At 35.0% G+C, this 17,164-nt stretch overlaps 1 protein-coding gene across 1 annotated transcript in view; it reads right to left on the reverse strand.

Moving 5' to 3' along the window:
* Positions 1-17,164, reverse strand: part of RYR3 (ryanodine receptor 3) — a gene marked incomplete at its 5' end in the record, with an annotated part of 50,781 nt that overhangs the window by 13,167 nt on the left and 20,450 nt on the right. The window contains 17 exons of the mRNA XM_009870765.1: positions 501-669; positions 1,206-1,261; positions 3,085-4,409; positions 4,730-4,811; positions 5,316-5,420; positions 5,781-5,909; positions 6,303-6,391; positions 6,807-6,887; positions 7,359-7,376; positions 7,618-7,691; positions 9,268-9,344; positions 9,602-9,681; positions 9,911-10,010; positions 10,279-10,332; positions 11,014-11,065; positions 12,146-12,255; positions 13,806-13,902. Coding sequence (XP_009869067.1) covers positions 501-669; positions 1,206-1,261; positions 3,085-4,409; positions 4,730-4,811; positions 5,316-5,420; positions 5,781-5,909; positions 6,303-6,391; positions 6,807-6,887; positions 7,359-7,376; positions 7,618-7,691; positions 9,268-9,344; positions 9,602-9,681; positions 9,911-10,010; positions 10,279-10,332; positions 11,014-11,065; positions 12,146-12,255; positions 13,806-13,902 — 2,698 coding nt within the window. The remainder of the gene's footprint in view (positions 1-500; positions 670-1,205; positions 1,262-3,084; positions 4,410-4,729; positions 4,812-5,315; positions 5,421-5,780; positions 5,910-6,302; positions 6,392-6,806; positions 6,888-7,358; positions 7,377-7,617; positions 7,692-9,267; positions 9,345-9,601; positions 9,682-9,910; positions 10,011-10,278; positions 10,333-11,013; positions 11,066-12,145; positions 12,256-13,805; positions 13,903-17,164) is intronic.

Below are 17,164 nucleotides of genomic sequence, written 5' to 3' on the forward strand. Positions count from 1 at the left end.
TTGTAATGAGCACAGGCATTTCTTGGCAGCCTATTCCATTTTACTGTAAACAGGATTAAAAATAATGGGCTTAAAATTGCAACAGGGAAGACTGAAATGAAATCTGAAGCAAAACTTTCTGGAAGGAAATCTGGAAATGATATGCTACAATAATGGAGCAAGCTACTTGAGAAGCCTTCAGAGTTCATAATTTTGACGTTTTAAGAACAATCACAAAAAACCAGAATTACAGAGTCTAGAGTTTAGATTATGGAAAACAGGGAGCTCCTGACAAGGTATTCAAGAGGTTAATCTGTCCTGTTAGCCCAAGACACGGGGAAGTTACACATGAAAACACTGTGTATAACTCAATGAAATATTACAAAAATCACAAAAGACTGAATACAGTCATTTGAACACTCATGCCCATGAACCTTTTATGATGGCATTTTTCCTTCAATATCAAACAAGTGCACTATATTGCATGAATAAAAAAATCAAAGAATTTAAGAAAAACTTACAAGCATCTTTGTTTGATAAATTTCCAAAGCTTTGAAGAAGTTTGCCATAACAGCCTCCGGTTTCTCAATTTTTTGCCCATGCCTTCGCTTCTTTTTCTTTGTTTTTCCCTCTTCTGGCTGCTCAGATTGTACTTCCTTTGCTTTATCTTGTTTCTCACCATCTTCCATGCTAGGAGAAAGGTTATTTAAACAAAAATAACCAGCCAATTTTCTGTATTGTGCACTCACTCATTTAGAAGGAATTCTAATTCAGAAAGTTTGGCTCTGAAAGGTAGAGTTTTGACATCGGGAGAAAAATGATTTTAAGTAAAAGACTTGAGGTAGTCAGCAAACCCAGAGTAAAAAAAGTGACCTTAGTTTCAAATTAAATTCAAGAGCAAAGATGTGGAGACCAAAAGGGTAAAAAGCAAAAATAAATTACTGTTTGTCTTTGAAAGTAATTATGGGAATTTTGTTCTAAAAGACAATACCCACAGTTAATATCTGCAGAATTGTCAAGGTCCATAAAGATCAGATTGCCATTTTATTGCCCACGGAGATGCTCTGCCACCACTTCGGGACTGCGCTGCTTTTCAAAATACTGATGAGACCAAGTACACATAAAGCGTTTTGAATAGTGACCATTGCTTGGATTCTTTCTGACCGAATTATCTAGCATTAGGAAGCAGCAAGGTATTAAACAGGCATTGTGTAAAAATAACTTACTCAGCCTTCTCAGCTTCTGCTTTCCTTTCTGTTTCAGCTTTTGCAATTTCGGATATCTGCAAAAAGTATTTTAACTGTCAGAATGGTTCCATTCAAATAAAATTCTGGTAACTTTAGAGGCTGTTTTGTAAGAAACAAAATAATTGCCATGCTGTATTTTCTATACCACTTTGCACTTTTAAAGTCTTAGGTTTTTAAAAATAGCCCAGACTAGATTTTATCAGTGAAAATGGCAGAAATTCTGCTGATAGCTTTTTGTCTGTGTGGTGTTACCAATACTGTGGCTTGCCCATCTGACTGAACAACTTACAGTAACTGTCCGTGGTTATCAGGCAGACCACGTGACCTGCTGAGGCGGACGGTAACTACAGTAGGATCACACCCTAACACCGGTGTCACTCACACTCAGGGCAGTTACTGATGATGCGGAAAATGAGCATCAGTTTGCCTCATTCCAAATATGAGACTAGGAATAATACAGCATCAAAAATCTGAAAGAGATCTGTGCAATCATCAGATATTACAAAACCCAATTACTTTGTCAAGATCAATGGATGCAGGTGAAAAAACATGAATATTTAGACAACTTTTATCACACAAGGTTTTCTTCGAACTGTTTATCCTGGGTCAGTTGATGGTTCATTAAACCTTTACTGGCACACCTCACAACCAGCTAACTATGTGTTTACAGCCTTCCCTTGAGATAAGGAAAAACCAGCATACAATTTATAGACAGCTAACTGCAGCAAAGAAGCTGGGGCCTGGATATCAAACACCTTTAGGCTTAGTGTTGCAAACTAGATTCACAAATGAATCAAAAGTGCCTCAATTTATCATTCACTTTTGCAAAAATCTGTCTTAACTCGTTACCTCCTTCTGTCAAAGGGCTTAGGCACCAATTGCCTATTGGTGTATTCTCCAAACCCAGTATTTTTAAATCCCATTCACAGCACACTTATGCTAAACGAGGCAGGATTTTAAAGACTAAGTTTTAAATACACACAGAGAAAATAATTGATAAATAAATAAGAAAAATAAATAGGAGTAAATAAGAAAAATAAATGGGCAGTAAACAAATCTTGGAGAAGAACATACGAATGAAGAGGAAATAATGAACTAAGAAGTTGTACAATGGAGGTTTATCTTGACAATATCTGGAAAGCATGCCATAAAGAGGTGGATTAATGATGAGAGGGAAGACATATTTGAATAACAAATAGAAACAGATCTGAAGTGTAGAGTGAAACACAATGCCTTGCAAATATGACAAATGCATTTGAGTTTTGACATTTAGTTTAAGCCATTTTTAAATGGAATGATGAACTAAATTTAGCTCAGCTGAGTGGAATTACTGTTCATAACCAGAATAAAATTAAAGAATGATTATATGATAAACATTAAAGCGACAATAAATTCGGGCAAAATTATTTTAAATAATAGGAAAAAAGGTTATTTTATTGTATGCCATCAGTAAAGAACATAGAATATGATAATGACAAGGCAGTGTTATGGAGAAAGTAGACCACAGAAGTAATTGAAACATACTGTGAAAAGATGAGGCATGCAGAATAAAAAGACTAAATGATTTAAAGCAAAACCTCTGCCTGGAAAGCTGCTAGCAATTTTTGTTTTGAATAAAATCCCAAATGAACAATAACAACAATTCACTACAGTAAAATCTAAACACACTGGGCTGAATTTTTCTGTCGAGTAAACTCTTCTGTTTGTTTTTAAGAGTACAGATTATAAAGGAAGTTCTCAAAAAGAACATTTATTAATCATTTAACTGGCAAATTATTCAGTTACTGATAGAAAATTCAGTAATGTATTTGCATCATTATTGTTTTCTGCAAAGAAATACAAAATCTCTTCAACATACCTGTAATCCTTTCTTCTTACGAACAGTGTTTTCCAAAGGTGTCTGGATATCAGTACCAAGGATTTCTGCAATATCTCCAAGTCCAGCATCATGACCATGTTTTGAGCCACTTTCTTTCTTGGTTTGAATGCCAAAAATGTCCGCGATGATGTCAGCTTCTCCCTTTTCACCCTTCACAAACTGCACAAGGTCACTTCTGATAGCATGCTCGGCGCCTTCAACTTTTTCTGCTTCCATGACATCATCATGGATTCCAAACTGTGTTGGGTCAGGCATGTCCCCTAATATTTTAGTAACTTTAATATTTTTGGCTCCTTCAACCAGGCCACCTCCAAATACAGTGCTCCAAAGAATCTGGAAAATTCCCCACACTATAGTAAAGAACAGTTGGAACATACCCACAAATAGGATCCAGAAAAAGCAAAAAAACACTTTCACCATCTCTTTTACTGTCATCTTCCTAACTTTCCTGTATTGTTTCCTTAGGTTCTTCACAGTGACCATTTTTAAAAAGTTCGCAATGTTCTTCTTCACTGCAACACAGGCCATTGCAAAAGCTGAAGGTGATTCCAGGGACTTTTCTTCTTCCTCATCATCTCCAATATCTACTACGTAACAAGGCTCTGCCTCTTCCTCTTCCTCAGGCCTCTCAGATGAATCCGTTTCAGATATCTGGGATGCTAACTGCATTTCAAAGATTGTGTCTTCACAGAAATTCACAAAAAGTTCCATTTTCTCTTGCTCTCCACCTTCATTTACAACATCAAATATGAACTGTCTTTTGGATTCCTTCACCTGTGGCTTCTCCCACTGCATTCTGCTGGATTCACTGATTTCAAAGTAAACTCGTTCTATTTTCTTGGCTCCACCCATAATTTCAATGCGGCCAAGGTATGGTTCAAAGTAATTAAGAACACTTTCTGCAGGTTCAAGTAAGGTCTGAAGGCGCGAGTCATTAGGCATGTGCTCTGAAAGGTTTGTTAGCAATACTGCTACATTAAATCCAATGTCTTTGGCTGGTTCATGGAATCTTTCCACAAAATCAACATAGTTAAACATATCATTTTCATCAGCTTCTGCACAGGACAGCAGGAATTCAATCTCTGACTGTATGTATTGTTTTTGAGCCTCCATTGATTTCTGGAATTCCTTCTTTGAAATGATGCCTTTACCATCTGGGTCATACTCTTTGAAAGCATCTGAGTTAGTCAGATCTTTTAACTTGAGGAACATGTCAAAAAACTTCAAAATCATTTCTACATTGCTAGATGATTCTACAAGCGTGTCTACCATTTGTTTTCCAATAGTTCCATTTACAACGTTACCTGAGTAGTGTGTTAAAAAAAGAAGTTATTTGGCATTGCTACATTTTAAATAACTAAATTTCATATTCTTGCTGAGAACAGAAAAAAAAGTTCTTAAAGTTTTGCAAATTTTCTTTCAATATGTTTTTTCTGTGGCAGCCCCCTTTTTTTCATTACTACATATATTCCAGAATAATTGTTAAATAAATATGAAATAGTTTTTTTTTTCCTGACATTCCATAACGGTAATTAAAACCCAGATAAAATTAACATAATTATTGTACTTTACATTATGAAGCTCAGACAACCATATTTAACCGTAAAAAAACCCAAGCTCCAACCTTCAAGCAGTGACAAGAGCATCACTACCATATCCTTTAGCAGATCCAGCAGTTCTTTAAGCAGTTCAATCTGAGCAGAGTCCTGTAAATAAATGGAATATAAGGTTTTTCTTTGCATTTATCTGGAAAACTAAATACATTTGGAAAGAACAGTATGCAGGATGATCGCCTAAATGTAGTTCATATTCTTCAGCTACATTTCATTGTCATTGTATTATGATTACTGTCAGAAGTCTTACACTATATGGGAACCACACTCTTAACAGCGCTTCTGCTCAAGCAGATCATCAGGTTTTGGCAAGAGGGAGGAAGGGACTGAACTGCCACCTTTATTATCACAAAGGTGTGATGGAGCTGGAAACAGTGAGTTTGATATTAGAAAAGGTTAAGTACACAGTGATGATTAATGCTAAAAGGAGTGGTATGAAGACGCTAGTCCTCCAAGATTCAGTCTTGGGCCTCCACATTACAACAGTTCCATGCATGACCAACGAGTATCAGCACGTTAACTGCTTCACAGCTTTCAGCATCCACTTGACTGCAATTTATAAGCATATGCAGAGGATTACTTGACTACTGAAAATACCTGTGAAAGTTTCATCTGCATATTGGCGAAGACATGAAGAAAGCCAACAACTGCATCCCACAGCCTGCTATGCGCCAGGCTCTGTTGATTACCTATGCAAGGGCCCTAAAAAAAACCCACAAGGCATCTTTTTTATTTTTATATAAATAGCCCCAAACCAAAACAAATAAAACAATTTGCTTTTGTAAGATTTCTCCCTGGAAAAAAAGAACTTCAGGTTTCCATGAAACTACATGAGAAACTTCCAAGGGTCTCTTTGGTATCTAGTGCATAAGTAATACATTGTATCATGTTAGATATGCAGCCATTCACATGTTTTCATATTAACTTTACACCGGGCCATGTAACTTTATCAAAATTAAGAAAAATAAGGCTGAAGTATTTACAAATAGATGACAGTACATGATCAGGCCATGTAATCATAGAACTTCATGGTTAGTACCTTGTGCAGAACATTTTGTTTACCTGGATATATTCTGTAAGGGAATTGAATATTTGTTTGGTGACAGCCAAAGCTTTAGAGAAGTTACGTTGTCCTGACTCGTCAATGACATCCTTTCCTGAATAGTACCAATAGAAGTCACTGATTGATTCCTAAGAAAAAAACAATGTTACGTTTTCTACTTTTGGTTTCTGTATGCAGTATTTACTTACTGCATTTATATCGTCAAAAGCTGGATCAGCAGCAGATAAAAATTTAGTATTTCTGTGTCAATATAATCCTCATGCATTTTTATCTAACTGTGCTTTCTGCCGAAGTGAACAGTGATGTATAAACTAACAAACAAGTGGTTTCACACAGACTTCTGAAAGGTCATCTATTTTAAAAGGAAACAAGAGATGAAATAAATTAAATCAAAATTCTTTATTTTAGATACCCCTGAAGAGAGGATTTTCACATTTGATTCCAGTAAAATGTGAATTTATAAAAAAAAAATGAAGGAAAGGCAAATATGTTATACTCCTTTTTCCTATTTTTTTCCTCACCTGAAGACGCAAGAGATAGTCAACTGTACTAATGATAATATTCACTGTTGTGGTGTTGCCCATCTGAGTACGTAAGTAGTTTTGAAAATCTGAAATAAGAAATAATTTGTGCTTGGTTAGTATATATGGGAATAAAAAACACCAGGTAATTTTCGTATTTTCACGGAGACATAGAGAATACACTCTTTTTAAGTACCTTGTTGGGTACAGATGCTTAGGGGGTGAAACTGCACTACAGTAGAGACCACAAGGCAAATACAACTGAAGAATTGTTACCCACATAGCTTGCAATAGGCTTTGCTATTAATGACTGGCATAAAACCTGAAATTACATTAAGACTTAAAAATTCAAATTGAACTCTGAAATTCAAATTGTTGGCATCTCGGTTTCCCCTCAGAAAACTAAATTAATTAGAGGAAAAATAATTAGAATCTGCTCCATTCAACTCTTTTCAAGAATAGATTCATCACACATTTTCCCTAAGATTAGTTCACTTCACTTACCATTGTTATGTCCTTCACAGAGAAGTTGTAAAAACCTAAATAGATCTCGAGTAAATTCATCATGCTGCAACACTTTTTCACCTTTAAAATATATAAATACAATGAGTATGTGAGAACTGTTATGATTAAAGATGCAAACACATAATCTTGTAGCAACCTTTAAAATTGAAATTCTAATAAAACCCACTATTATAAAAGCATTAAAGCAATTTAAAAGAAACAGACTGATAATAATGAAAAGAAAAACTGAGACAGAAAAAGCGAAGCCAAAATATTTAGCACTCCAATGCATCCATGGTTAAAAAAAGGGTAAAAACAAACGAAAGCAAAAGGATATAAGTAAATGGTTAGTCATAACTAGTATCATGCCTTAAATACAAATGACATTTTTTTAAAAAGCATCAAACTCTTTATCCAAGCTGAACACACAACCTGCTGCAGACCATAAAGCTCAACCTAAAGATATCTGGGAAGATGCAACAAGAGATTTCTCTCTCTTTTTGCAACACATTTTTGCAGCAATAGTATCAAAAACCATAAACCCAAACATACCACGCTCACGAACGATGACTGTGGATCAAAGAAAAATAACAAGAATACAGGATAAGAATATCAGAAATCACAATTTTTTTAAAAACAACTATTGCTAAAGATTTTGTAAATATAAAGCATATTCAGAATTCAAAGTCTAGAATTACTTATAATAATTTCATCAATGACAACTCAAGCCACAGTAAATGACAGTTCTAGTTAAAGAAGGAAGCAAACATAATGTTTTAAGCACTGCTGGAAGCAATATTATTCTACTTACGAGTTCCTTCTTCAGTAACCATTCCTAGGCCTTCTGCTTTATTTTGTCTCTCAAACGCATTCAAATCAAGAACACTTATATTGGGGAAAAAGAACACCACAATAAACAAACAAAGAAGTATTATAGTACACGATGAAAAATTATGTTCTAGGAAATCTCTGGAAGCCTTCAACAACTAATCTTGACACACTGTGATGTGCACTGCCTCGTATTTTATTTAATATGAATATTAAATAAAAGGGCTTGGAATAAAAATAAAGGCTCAGTGTCCATTTCTGATAAGAAATGAGTCTCAGGTCAGGTCTCACCACTTACCTAACTTAAATTCCAGTAACATAAATGAAAAGTGGAAAAAGAACCTGAAACATTACTCTTTATATTGACCTTAAACCTGCCTGCCAAAAGGACACTACTGCAGTTATTTCTGTCACACTGTTTCCCATTAAGTTATCACTGTTATTTATATTAAATTGTTACTGTATATATTATGCATGTATGTCTGATGTATGGAATCTCTGATTCCATATTCAGAAGACATATATGGAACCTGAGATTCCAAGGTCAAAATACTCTTGATTATCTGCATTTTCTTTTGCTCATCTGGCATAGCCCAGCACGTGGAATAGCAGATGATGATTCTTCTCACTACCCAGTCAGAACTTTCACTAAAACAGTCCAAATAGAATTCTAGGACTATCTATTCTTTTTTCAGTTGAACAGTGATGCAGTCACATATTCTACTATCAAGTGGTATTATTAAAACCAAAAGCATTTTTTAAAGCATCATTTTCATTCTCATGTCAGTGTTCAAGTCATTTTATCGAAACTTTTTAAAATGAATTCCTGAACAATACAGACACACACAATTGATAGTATCACCACTGCAGGTCCTGTTTGAGCAAGTCCTTGCTAAACTGTTCTACATAAATGGAAAAATTACAAGACAGATCTTATTTAATTAGGGTGCAACTACTCAGCAATAATTTCTGCGGTACAGGTCACCATTCCACTCACATTTTTTCCTGCCTTCATACAGCTTCTCCACTTCTAATCCCCAGTCTACTTCTTCGAAACCCTTCTATTGCTTTAAAAGGCTGAGTAAAGGAGGTTGTGTACTTTAAGAGTCTCCACTTTCTTTCTGGGAGTCCTTTACCTTCACTAATTTGAACTCCTGATTAATTAAAGGAATGGACTCCTGCAGTCTCAGCAGCCAGCTCTAACAAACCTGATTCCTATGCAGAGGACTCCAGTGAGGAGACAGAGATGACATAAATCATCAGGGATGTGCAGCAACTGAAAGCTTAGTAAAGCTTTGCTGGTCTGTCTCTCCTTCAGTGATTACTTTTCTCCATTCTTAAAACTGCTCAGACAGAAAACTTGAGTGATCTGGGGCCAGTAAAGGTGCCATTACATTCTACATTCTTCTTTTCTGCCTTCCCAAACTAAACCTTCAAAGGCGTACACAGTCTTTGCGTTACTCTTTCCTTTGGAAGGATACTTTAAGAGTTACTCTGATTCATGAAATTTTCCCACAAGAATTCTACAATCTGTGACTCCTCTAGTTTACATATAAGAAATCTACTTGCACTGAGCAGTAAGACACCAACGTGAACAGAACTCTAACTGTAATAATACAATTTATACTTTTACCTGCAGGACTGCATCAAGCCAGAGAGACTTTGAAAAAATCCAGCATCCTTTTTCTCCTTCAGGTAGTCCAGCATTTTCTAGAGAGCATACATTTTGGAGGGAAAAAAAAAAATCTATATTAAAATTATATGAATTAACAACTTCCTGAACTAGCATTTGAAATGCAAATTACTAGCATGAGATAATACTGTTATTGTACCAAAAATACCTGATATTTCTTCAGCTTAAAATTAAATGCACTAAAATAAAATCACAACAAAGCACTAAAATTCTCAAAATTACTTGCTTCCTTTATACAAGTAAGAAAGACTCACAGTAGTTAGAAAAGCATTACCTGTTGAACTATGGTATTCCCACCATTCAGAATAGCAATACCAAGTTTTAGTGTTTCAACAACCATGGGCCCTGTATGACCTGCCAAAACAAGGGTACAGCCATTAGAACTTGCAATTACGAACGATGTCATCAGAAAAACAGTCTGGAAATTTTACCTAGTCCAGTTGTAACTATGTTTATTTTGCCTCAATATATGCCATATGCAAGTTGTGTATGATACACATATCTTAGGTATAATGACATAGTACACTATATATATGTATAGATGTATATATCATGTATACTTCTAAATTTCAGAGAACATTACCTTTGCTTGCACTAATCATCTGAAGGACCATCTCAGCAGCTCCACGATCATGTAAACGAGCTTGCTGATAGAGAGTTCTCTGTTTTTCCATTTCTTTCTCCTAGGTATGGGAACAAAAATGAGAACAGAATACAGACTGGAAGTGATGTAGAAAAAATAGGAAGATGAGAAATCTGGAAAGGTATCTTCCTCCATAATCCATGAGTTGTTTGATTCGAAAACTTCAGAAAACACCATCTTTCTTTTATATGAATAACCTAGTAAACCAGCTCAATACACACTGTGGTAGTCTTGCATTTATTCTAGTGGACTTATTTAACGTACTTGCACTTTAGGTGAAAAGAAAGAAATGTTATTCAAACTCTCACCTCAAATGTCTTTTCTTTTTCTTCTTCTTCCTCCTCTTCTTCTTCCTGACAGCTCTTTTCATGTCAGAAACAGAAATGGCAAGATTTGCTTATTATGAAACATCATGCCTATCTTTACTAGAGTATTTCTACAAAAATGCCAAAAGGAATTTTTCCAAGCAATAATTAAAGGCAATAAGAAGCTTTAAAATCACTGTAACTGTAAATATTTGTGCTCATACAATATTTGTGCTGATATTCCCTACTGTATGAATACTTCAGAGTATTCATCGAACTGCACACACACCCTGTAACTAAAGGCTGTTTGCTGTTGTGTCATATCTCTATCCGTAATACTTACCTTCACGGACAAACTCTCCTCACGAGGGTCAACTGTAATCAATATGTTACAAAAACTGTCCATTTATTTTTGACAGACTTCAAATATTCATTCCAAAATAACTACCCAAAGAATAAAGATAACTAAGATGTTAAGACTGCTCACAAGTTAATTCTCTACAAAACAAAGTGCCGAGTAGCATCAACAGGTTTGCACCTGTTCAAATTTCATAGTATTATTCTAATGTATGAAATTTCCTATTATATATAATTCTGAATAGCATTTGCTGCATTAAAAATGCAGAAATTACTAGTATAAAGCAGTCCATGTACGAAACAGAATGAAAAGCTTTAAAAAGCATCTGAAATTAATGGAGAGCACTTGACTAGAGTGAGGGCCAGAAAGGATGTACTTACCTTTGCCATCATGGCGGAATAGGCAATGTATAAAGGATCATCTTCTAGTTTGCTATGAAGTGTAAAAAATATTTAAAATTATTTTATTATGCAGTAAGAAGATGTCACACACCTACTAATATTTAATTGCTATATTTATTAAAGGCTATTTTATTACAGTAGGTACATGTCTACTTGAAATGTTGTTACAAAATACAGATGTATTTTCTTACCTCAAAATACAGATGTATTTTCTTACCTCAAACAAAGTCTCTGACTTTTTAATTAAACAATTTAGAGGTATATTTGGACATCCAACTTAGTCATGTTGGCTAAGTAAGGATCACTGTCTGGTGCAGGTGCAGAGAAGTATTATGGACATATAAGACAGAATAATTATAACTGTCAGATGGCAAGATTATATTAGTCATTTAGTAAAAAAAGTATATGAAGCACCAGAGTACTCATACAAAATTCTAATCAACAGCCTACATTGAAAACAGGCACTGAAAAAGATTCATGCTAATCATCAATGAAATATTTTCAGATTTACTTAATAAAATGTAATGACTACCACCAACAAGAACACACATCTGTTACCAGCAGGGACCAGGGAATGGGTACTTGGAATGAAACAGCAGTTCCTGCAGACTTTATGTTTCTATGAGAATTCATGCTTGGTTATTAGGTGTTTACTAAGCTTTTAAAATGTCAAAAATTGTCAATATTTGTCTCAAGATATAGCTTATATTGGGTTTAAATGCATGAAAACTAAAATAGGCTAGATATAGACTATATATAAGGAAGAAATCTCTCACTGTGAGGGTGGTGAAATGCTGGAACAGGTTGCCCAGAGAGGTAGTGGAAGCCCCATCCGTGGGAACATTCAAGGTCAGGACAGGGCTCTGAAAAACCTGATCTGGTTGCATGTCCCTGCTCCCTGCAGGGGAGTTGGACTAGATGACCTTTAATGGTCCCTTCCATCCCAAAACATTCTATGATTCTAAAACTCCCATGAAATTGAGAGGCAAAAAAAATATTCACTCTGGACAATAACGAACTGCAGTTGTGTTAAATCACTTCTGTAGCATTACTAGAAATTCAGTTACTGTGTGCTTTTACTCAATGTGCTTTTCAACACAGCTCACTTTACCTGCGCTCTGTGAGAGCACTGTGACTGAAATAGAGGATAATCTGATGAAGTGGATCAGGATGATTTTTCTCAGTCTCTTCCTCTTCCTCTTCCTCTTTTTTTGGAGGTGTCTGTCTCAAGATTTATATCAGAATACACAAATTAAGCTTCATGAGTAAGAAAACAATTGAGTAATTAAGCTTAGGAAACTATTCCAGTAATTTTATTTATATTAACTTCCAGTATTCATGTTATTCAGCAGCTTACAGCATAACCTGCAACATTATGCACCTGTATGACTGAGAAGGAGTTACAGTATCTGACTTACTCACATTTGACAGTAACATTAGAAGTTTCTCATTTGCAAGGTTTTGATAATGAGAGAGTGAAAATCTTAGGGAAGCCTTATTCAGCAGAAATTATGTGTTTCCAGTGGGCCATAATTGAACGAAATTCCCAGCTCTGCTATTAGCAGGAGAGTTATTGGTAAATGGAATTATTTCTAATAATATCACTAGATACATCCTATTGAGACTACGGTTTGCTACAATATTTTCAAATATAATGTCTAGGTAACCTTGATTCAACACATGTAAGGACTGCTCTTACCACCAACTTCAAACATTTTTAGGCAATTTGAAATAGAACATAGACAGCACTGGCAAAAGAGCAGCGCATCACCTTTACCTTCCTTACTTGTGTTATCACCCCTTTGTAGGGTTTGTAATTATTGTAGCATTATTGTAATAATAATTGTCATTACATAAGTTCAATTTACTTCTCTAGTAAATCTGAAAGAATGATAATCACTGTTTTGATTAGTGGCCTCATTCCTTCCTTCAGAAAGGAACAACAAAGCCAAACTAAGACTGTGACCATATAATTGTCCAGAGTATGAGAAGAATATATTATCTGTAGATTTGAAAAATCATACCATCTTCTATACCAATGGGCCTTAAAAAAGTACATGACCACTTTTGCTAACACTGCAGCATCTCCTGATACATCTTCACGTGATCCATGTTCATTTTCATGGTGTTTAGATACTATGGAGCTAGGCTCCTTAGAAGTATTTTAGATAAATTACAGAGAGGGAAGAGAAAAACAGTCGGCTTTCCAAATCAGTATTCAGTAACAAAATGCTGAAGTTTACCTATCACTTTTATCTAGTATATATGTAAACTAAATCTTTGCTGAATATGGCTATATGTATTTACTTCTCATCATGATGCATCAACAAGAAAATAGCAAAAATAATTTATATCAAAGCTGAAAATGTTAAAATTAAATATTATGCATCAACAAAAATTTTAAAAAGGGGAAAAGGATCAATTGTGTTAAGCTTTAAAAAAAAAAGAGTAAGTAAAATATAGGAACATAGGAATTACCATAATGATAAAAATAGTCTGACAGTTCATCTAATCCATTTCTCTTCCCAAGAACGAGTATCACATAGTTTGTCTGAAGGCATAAACCACCTGAATGCACTTCAGCGTGCATCACAAGGCAAATGTCTTTTTGACTACAGCAGGAAATGACCTTATGCCCTGAAGCATAAGGTGTTTTTTAAGTTTATGCACAGGCATACAGTACACAAAAATTAAATATAGGTTATAGTAGGTACACAAATTATACACTAAAGTGGGCACTGAAAAACATGCCCAGTTATGTCAGTACTTACAGCCAAATCCTGAACTAGTTTCTCCTCAAAGGAATATTCCTCTGTTTCTATCCAATAGTTCTGATAGCCATGGAGGAAGAGGTTAATAGAACGGTGCCTGGGGGGGTTGTGAAAGTGAGATCAAGAGGGGTAACGGAACATAGTATAACAGCTCAGGTGGTTAATGATTAGTAAGGATACATATTTGTACAATTCTGATCCTCTGATTGGTCAGTGGAACAAAATGCAAAACGTAACTCACATTAAGTGGCAAATCCGCACGTGCTTTTGAACATGCTTCGTGGGGTTTTTTATACATGTATGGGTACGTTACTTGGTGCTTTGAAGGCCTCAGGAGTGCTAACGTATATCACATGTGAAACAGCGCGACTGACTGGAACCTTAACGCACGCATGGCAAAAATACACACTTGAACAGACTGAGCGGGTGGAATTTACACCTACGAGGTGTAAATCTAGGTTACTAGACTTAAGACATCGAGACAGCAGAAGTTGGCCATCCACACAAAATGATTATCAAGTGCTTTCCAGCACGTTATCTGCACACAACTGTTGCCACCTTCTGCACAGGGAAGCCTAACCTTGGCTTCTTTTTATTCCCTTCCAGATCAGGGTAGCATTTATGTGTCCTCAGAGAAGCCAGATTTGCAATACACAAAATCTGCTCTAGAAATGGACTATTTTAGAAAAATCTTAGGCATAATAATTACTACTGTGCAGCATTCATTACTTTAATTTTCCACAAAAAAAACAGCTCATGGCAATAAGACTACACATGGTAATGCCAAACCATTCCATCTTTACATCTGGGGGAAAATTTTATTCAGATCCACTACATGAGCTTACAGAAGTTGTTCATACAGCCTTTTCATTTACTTTTATCCTGCACCACTAATAAAAGCCATACAAATTGGCTGTATATACTATGACTTATTTAAACACACTGTGCACATTAATTGTTATTTTATAACAGAATAGCGTCTAGGGTCTCCTGGAGGTGCTGCTGCCATTTTATTATCAAATTTCAAAAACTGACCAATCAGAATCGCCTGCGAAAATTGTACAAATCCATGTTTTATGATAACATTAAATCATGGCTGGGAAGGAATAAGTGTGTGCATAAGCAAGAGGCTCTCCACAAGTTACATTACCGTTAACTTGAGTATAAGCCTGTCATACTGAGTTTTTTCATGTACTTTTTCCAGCCAAACACGTTGAAAGGTGCTCAGGAAGAAATTGCTAATTTTGTGTCTGAAGAAAAGCATATAGGTTTTCATTGAAGAAAGGCACGAGTTAAGTTCAATAAAGTAGTCAGAAAGAATGTATTTGTAAACTGTGTATGAAAAATTGCCATGTACAACTTCGCTGTATCTATGTGCATATACAGATGACAGACAGTAAGACAAATTTTTTTACAAGTTAAATTTCCTTAAAACATCAAACATAAATACACACATCTCAGAGAAAACATTTATCACATAAAACACTTTCTCAAAGCCATGTACTTTCATTAAACACAGAACATGAAGAATTAGTATTTCCTGGCTTAACTGATGTTTTTTTCTTTGAAAATCAGAATTATTTTAAAACACAACTATTTTTTATCTCCAGGCACTTCTCAGATAAGGGAGTATTTGGAAAATTTGTGGCAGAAGTCATTTTCCTATGATTTAATGACCACCTGCACATCAATAGACATTTCAATTTCCAAAACATCTTACTGAAATTCCTAAAAACTGATACACATGAGAATGTATTTTGAGGAAAATGAAGATTAAAATATGATATTAGCCATAAATTATATTTAAAGCCACCTAAATGTCCAGAAATTTTTCAAAAGAAAAAGCTCATTATTCACTGACTAATGTTCTCTAGGATAAAGGAAAGGGTACCACTGTAGTGTTTGCTTACTACCCTTTAAATTAATTGATTCTAGCATCAAATTTAGAACTAATATAACTGTGCAACTAAAATGAGGAAATACACAAGGCAGGAGAGCTGCATCTAAAACTCTGCTTCAAAGTGATTTACACAGCTCCTAGAATTAATCATGCACCACTTGAAATAATCCCCCTAGGGTTCAAAGATGTCTTAACAACACAATCTATTTAAATGATGGAGATAGTTATAGGTGCATAATAGTGTGAAGCCTTATTTTCCTGTCAGAATCCTATGATTTATCTAGAAAAAACATGTATCTACAAACTAATGGATTTTAAAACTTTGTTCTGCACTTATCAGTTGAGCAATATACTTCTAAGTCCCTGCTCACTGCATGGGTGTTCGATTAGACAACCTATAAAGGTCTCTTCCAATTCGAACCATTCTATGATTTTATGATTCTAAGTCCAAAGTATTTTTTCATTCTTGCTTGTTTTGAAGTGCAGACACCACAATTAATTGGCTAAAATAGTTTTATTACATTTCTTTTTTAGAATCTACAGCATGAAATAGCTGGATGGACTTGCCTCCCATTCATATTTAAATTAGGAGTAAACTCCTCTACCATGAATTTTGAGAAGAACCAACCTCAATCTTTATAACGCAGAAAAGTTTTTAATGAAAATTACAGATAATGTAAATGTTCTACTTGAATGAATTTTATTCCATATTTTCTTGAAAATGAAAATACAGATTCATAACCCATTTTTCCCCTTGGCAAGTGTTCCATCAACCTCAAAAATGATAAATCAAATTGGGGTTTTTTTAAAGGCAAAAATCTGAATAACCATTTTGGGGTGCTCACATATATTCCAAAGTTTTAAGAATTTATAAAACCAGAATAAGGTTGTAAAAAAAGTCACAAGAATGTTATACTGAAATGGTTGCTCTTCATGTCACTTCCTCTTGTTTTTCCAAACACAGTTCGTGAAGATGAAAGGGTTGATATTAGCCAGTTTGTTCCTATGTTGTACTTAAATCTTTCCATTTCTCTGGTTCTTTAAAGATGGCCTGGTGGTAGTGTGACAACTTAGAGAGGTTATTACAGTCTAGAACTACTGTTTTTTGTAAAGGAAGGATGTGTGATTTTTACAGTATAACTGCCTTCTTACTTCTCTTGTGCAAACCTAATATTCTTCCAGTATGTTAGCGGCAGAGCTACAGGCCTTTAGCTGACATCACCCATGTGGATTGGCGTTAATAAAGGCATTTGAAAATGCAATGGAACCCTTCTGTTGAATACTTTGCAAACAATCTTTCAACAAAAATATTAAACATAAAGGGTGACAAAGTGCAGAAGACAGTGAGAGGCAAAGAAAGATGTGCTTAGGCCATATTTGAATAAAAAGCAGATTTGCTGAGAAGGAACAGGGTAAAGGAAAAGATCCCACTGCCGCGTGGTCTTAATAATCTGTTTAA

Source organism: Apaloderma vittatum, unplaced genomic scaffold (genome assembly GCF_000703405.1).
Source record: "Apaloderma vittatum isolate BGI_N311 unplaced genomic scaffold, ASM70340v1 scaffold2716, whole genome shotgun sequence".
Taxonomy (NCBI): Eukaryota; Metazoa; Chordata; class Aves; order Trogoniformes; family Trogonidae; genus Apaloderma; species Apaloderma vittatum.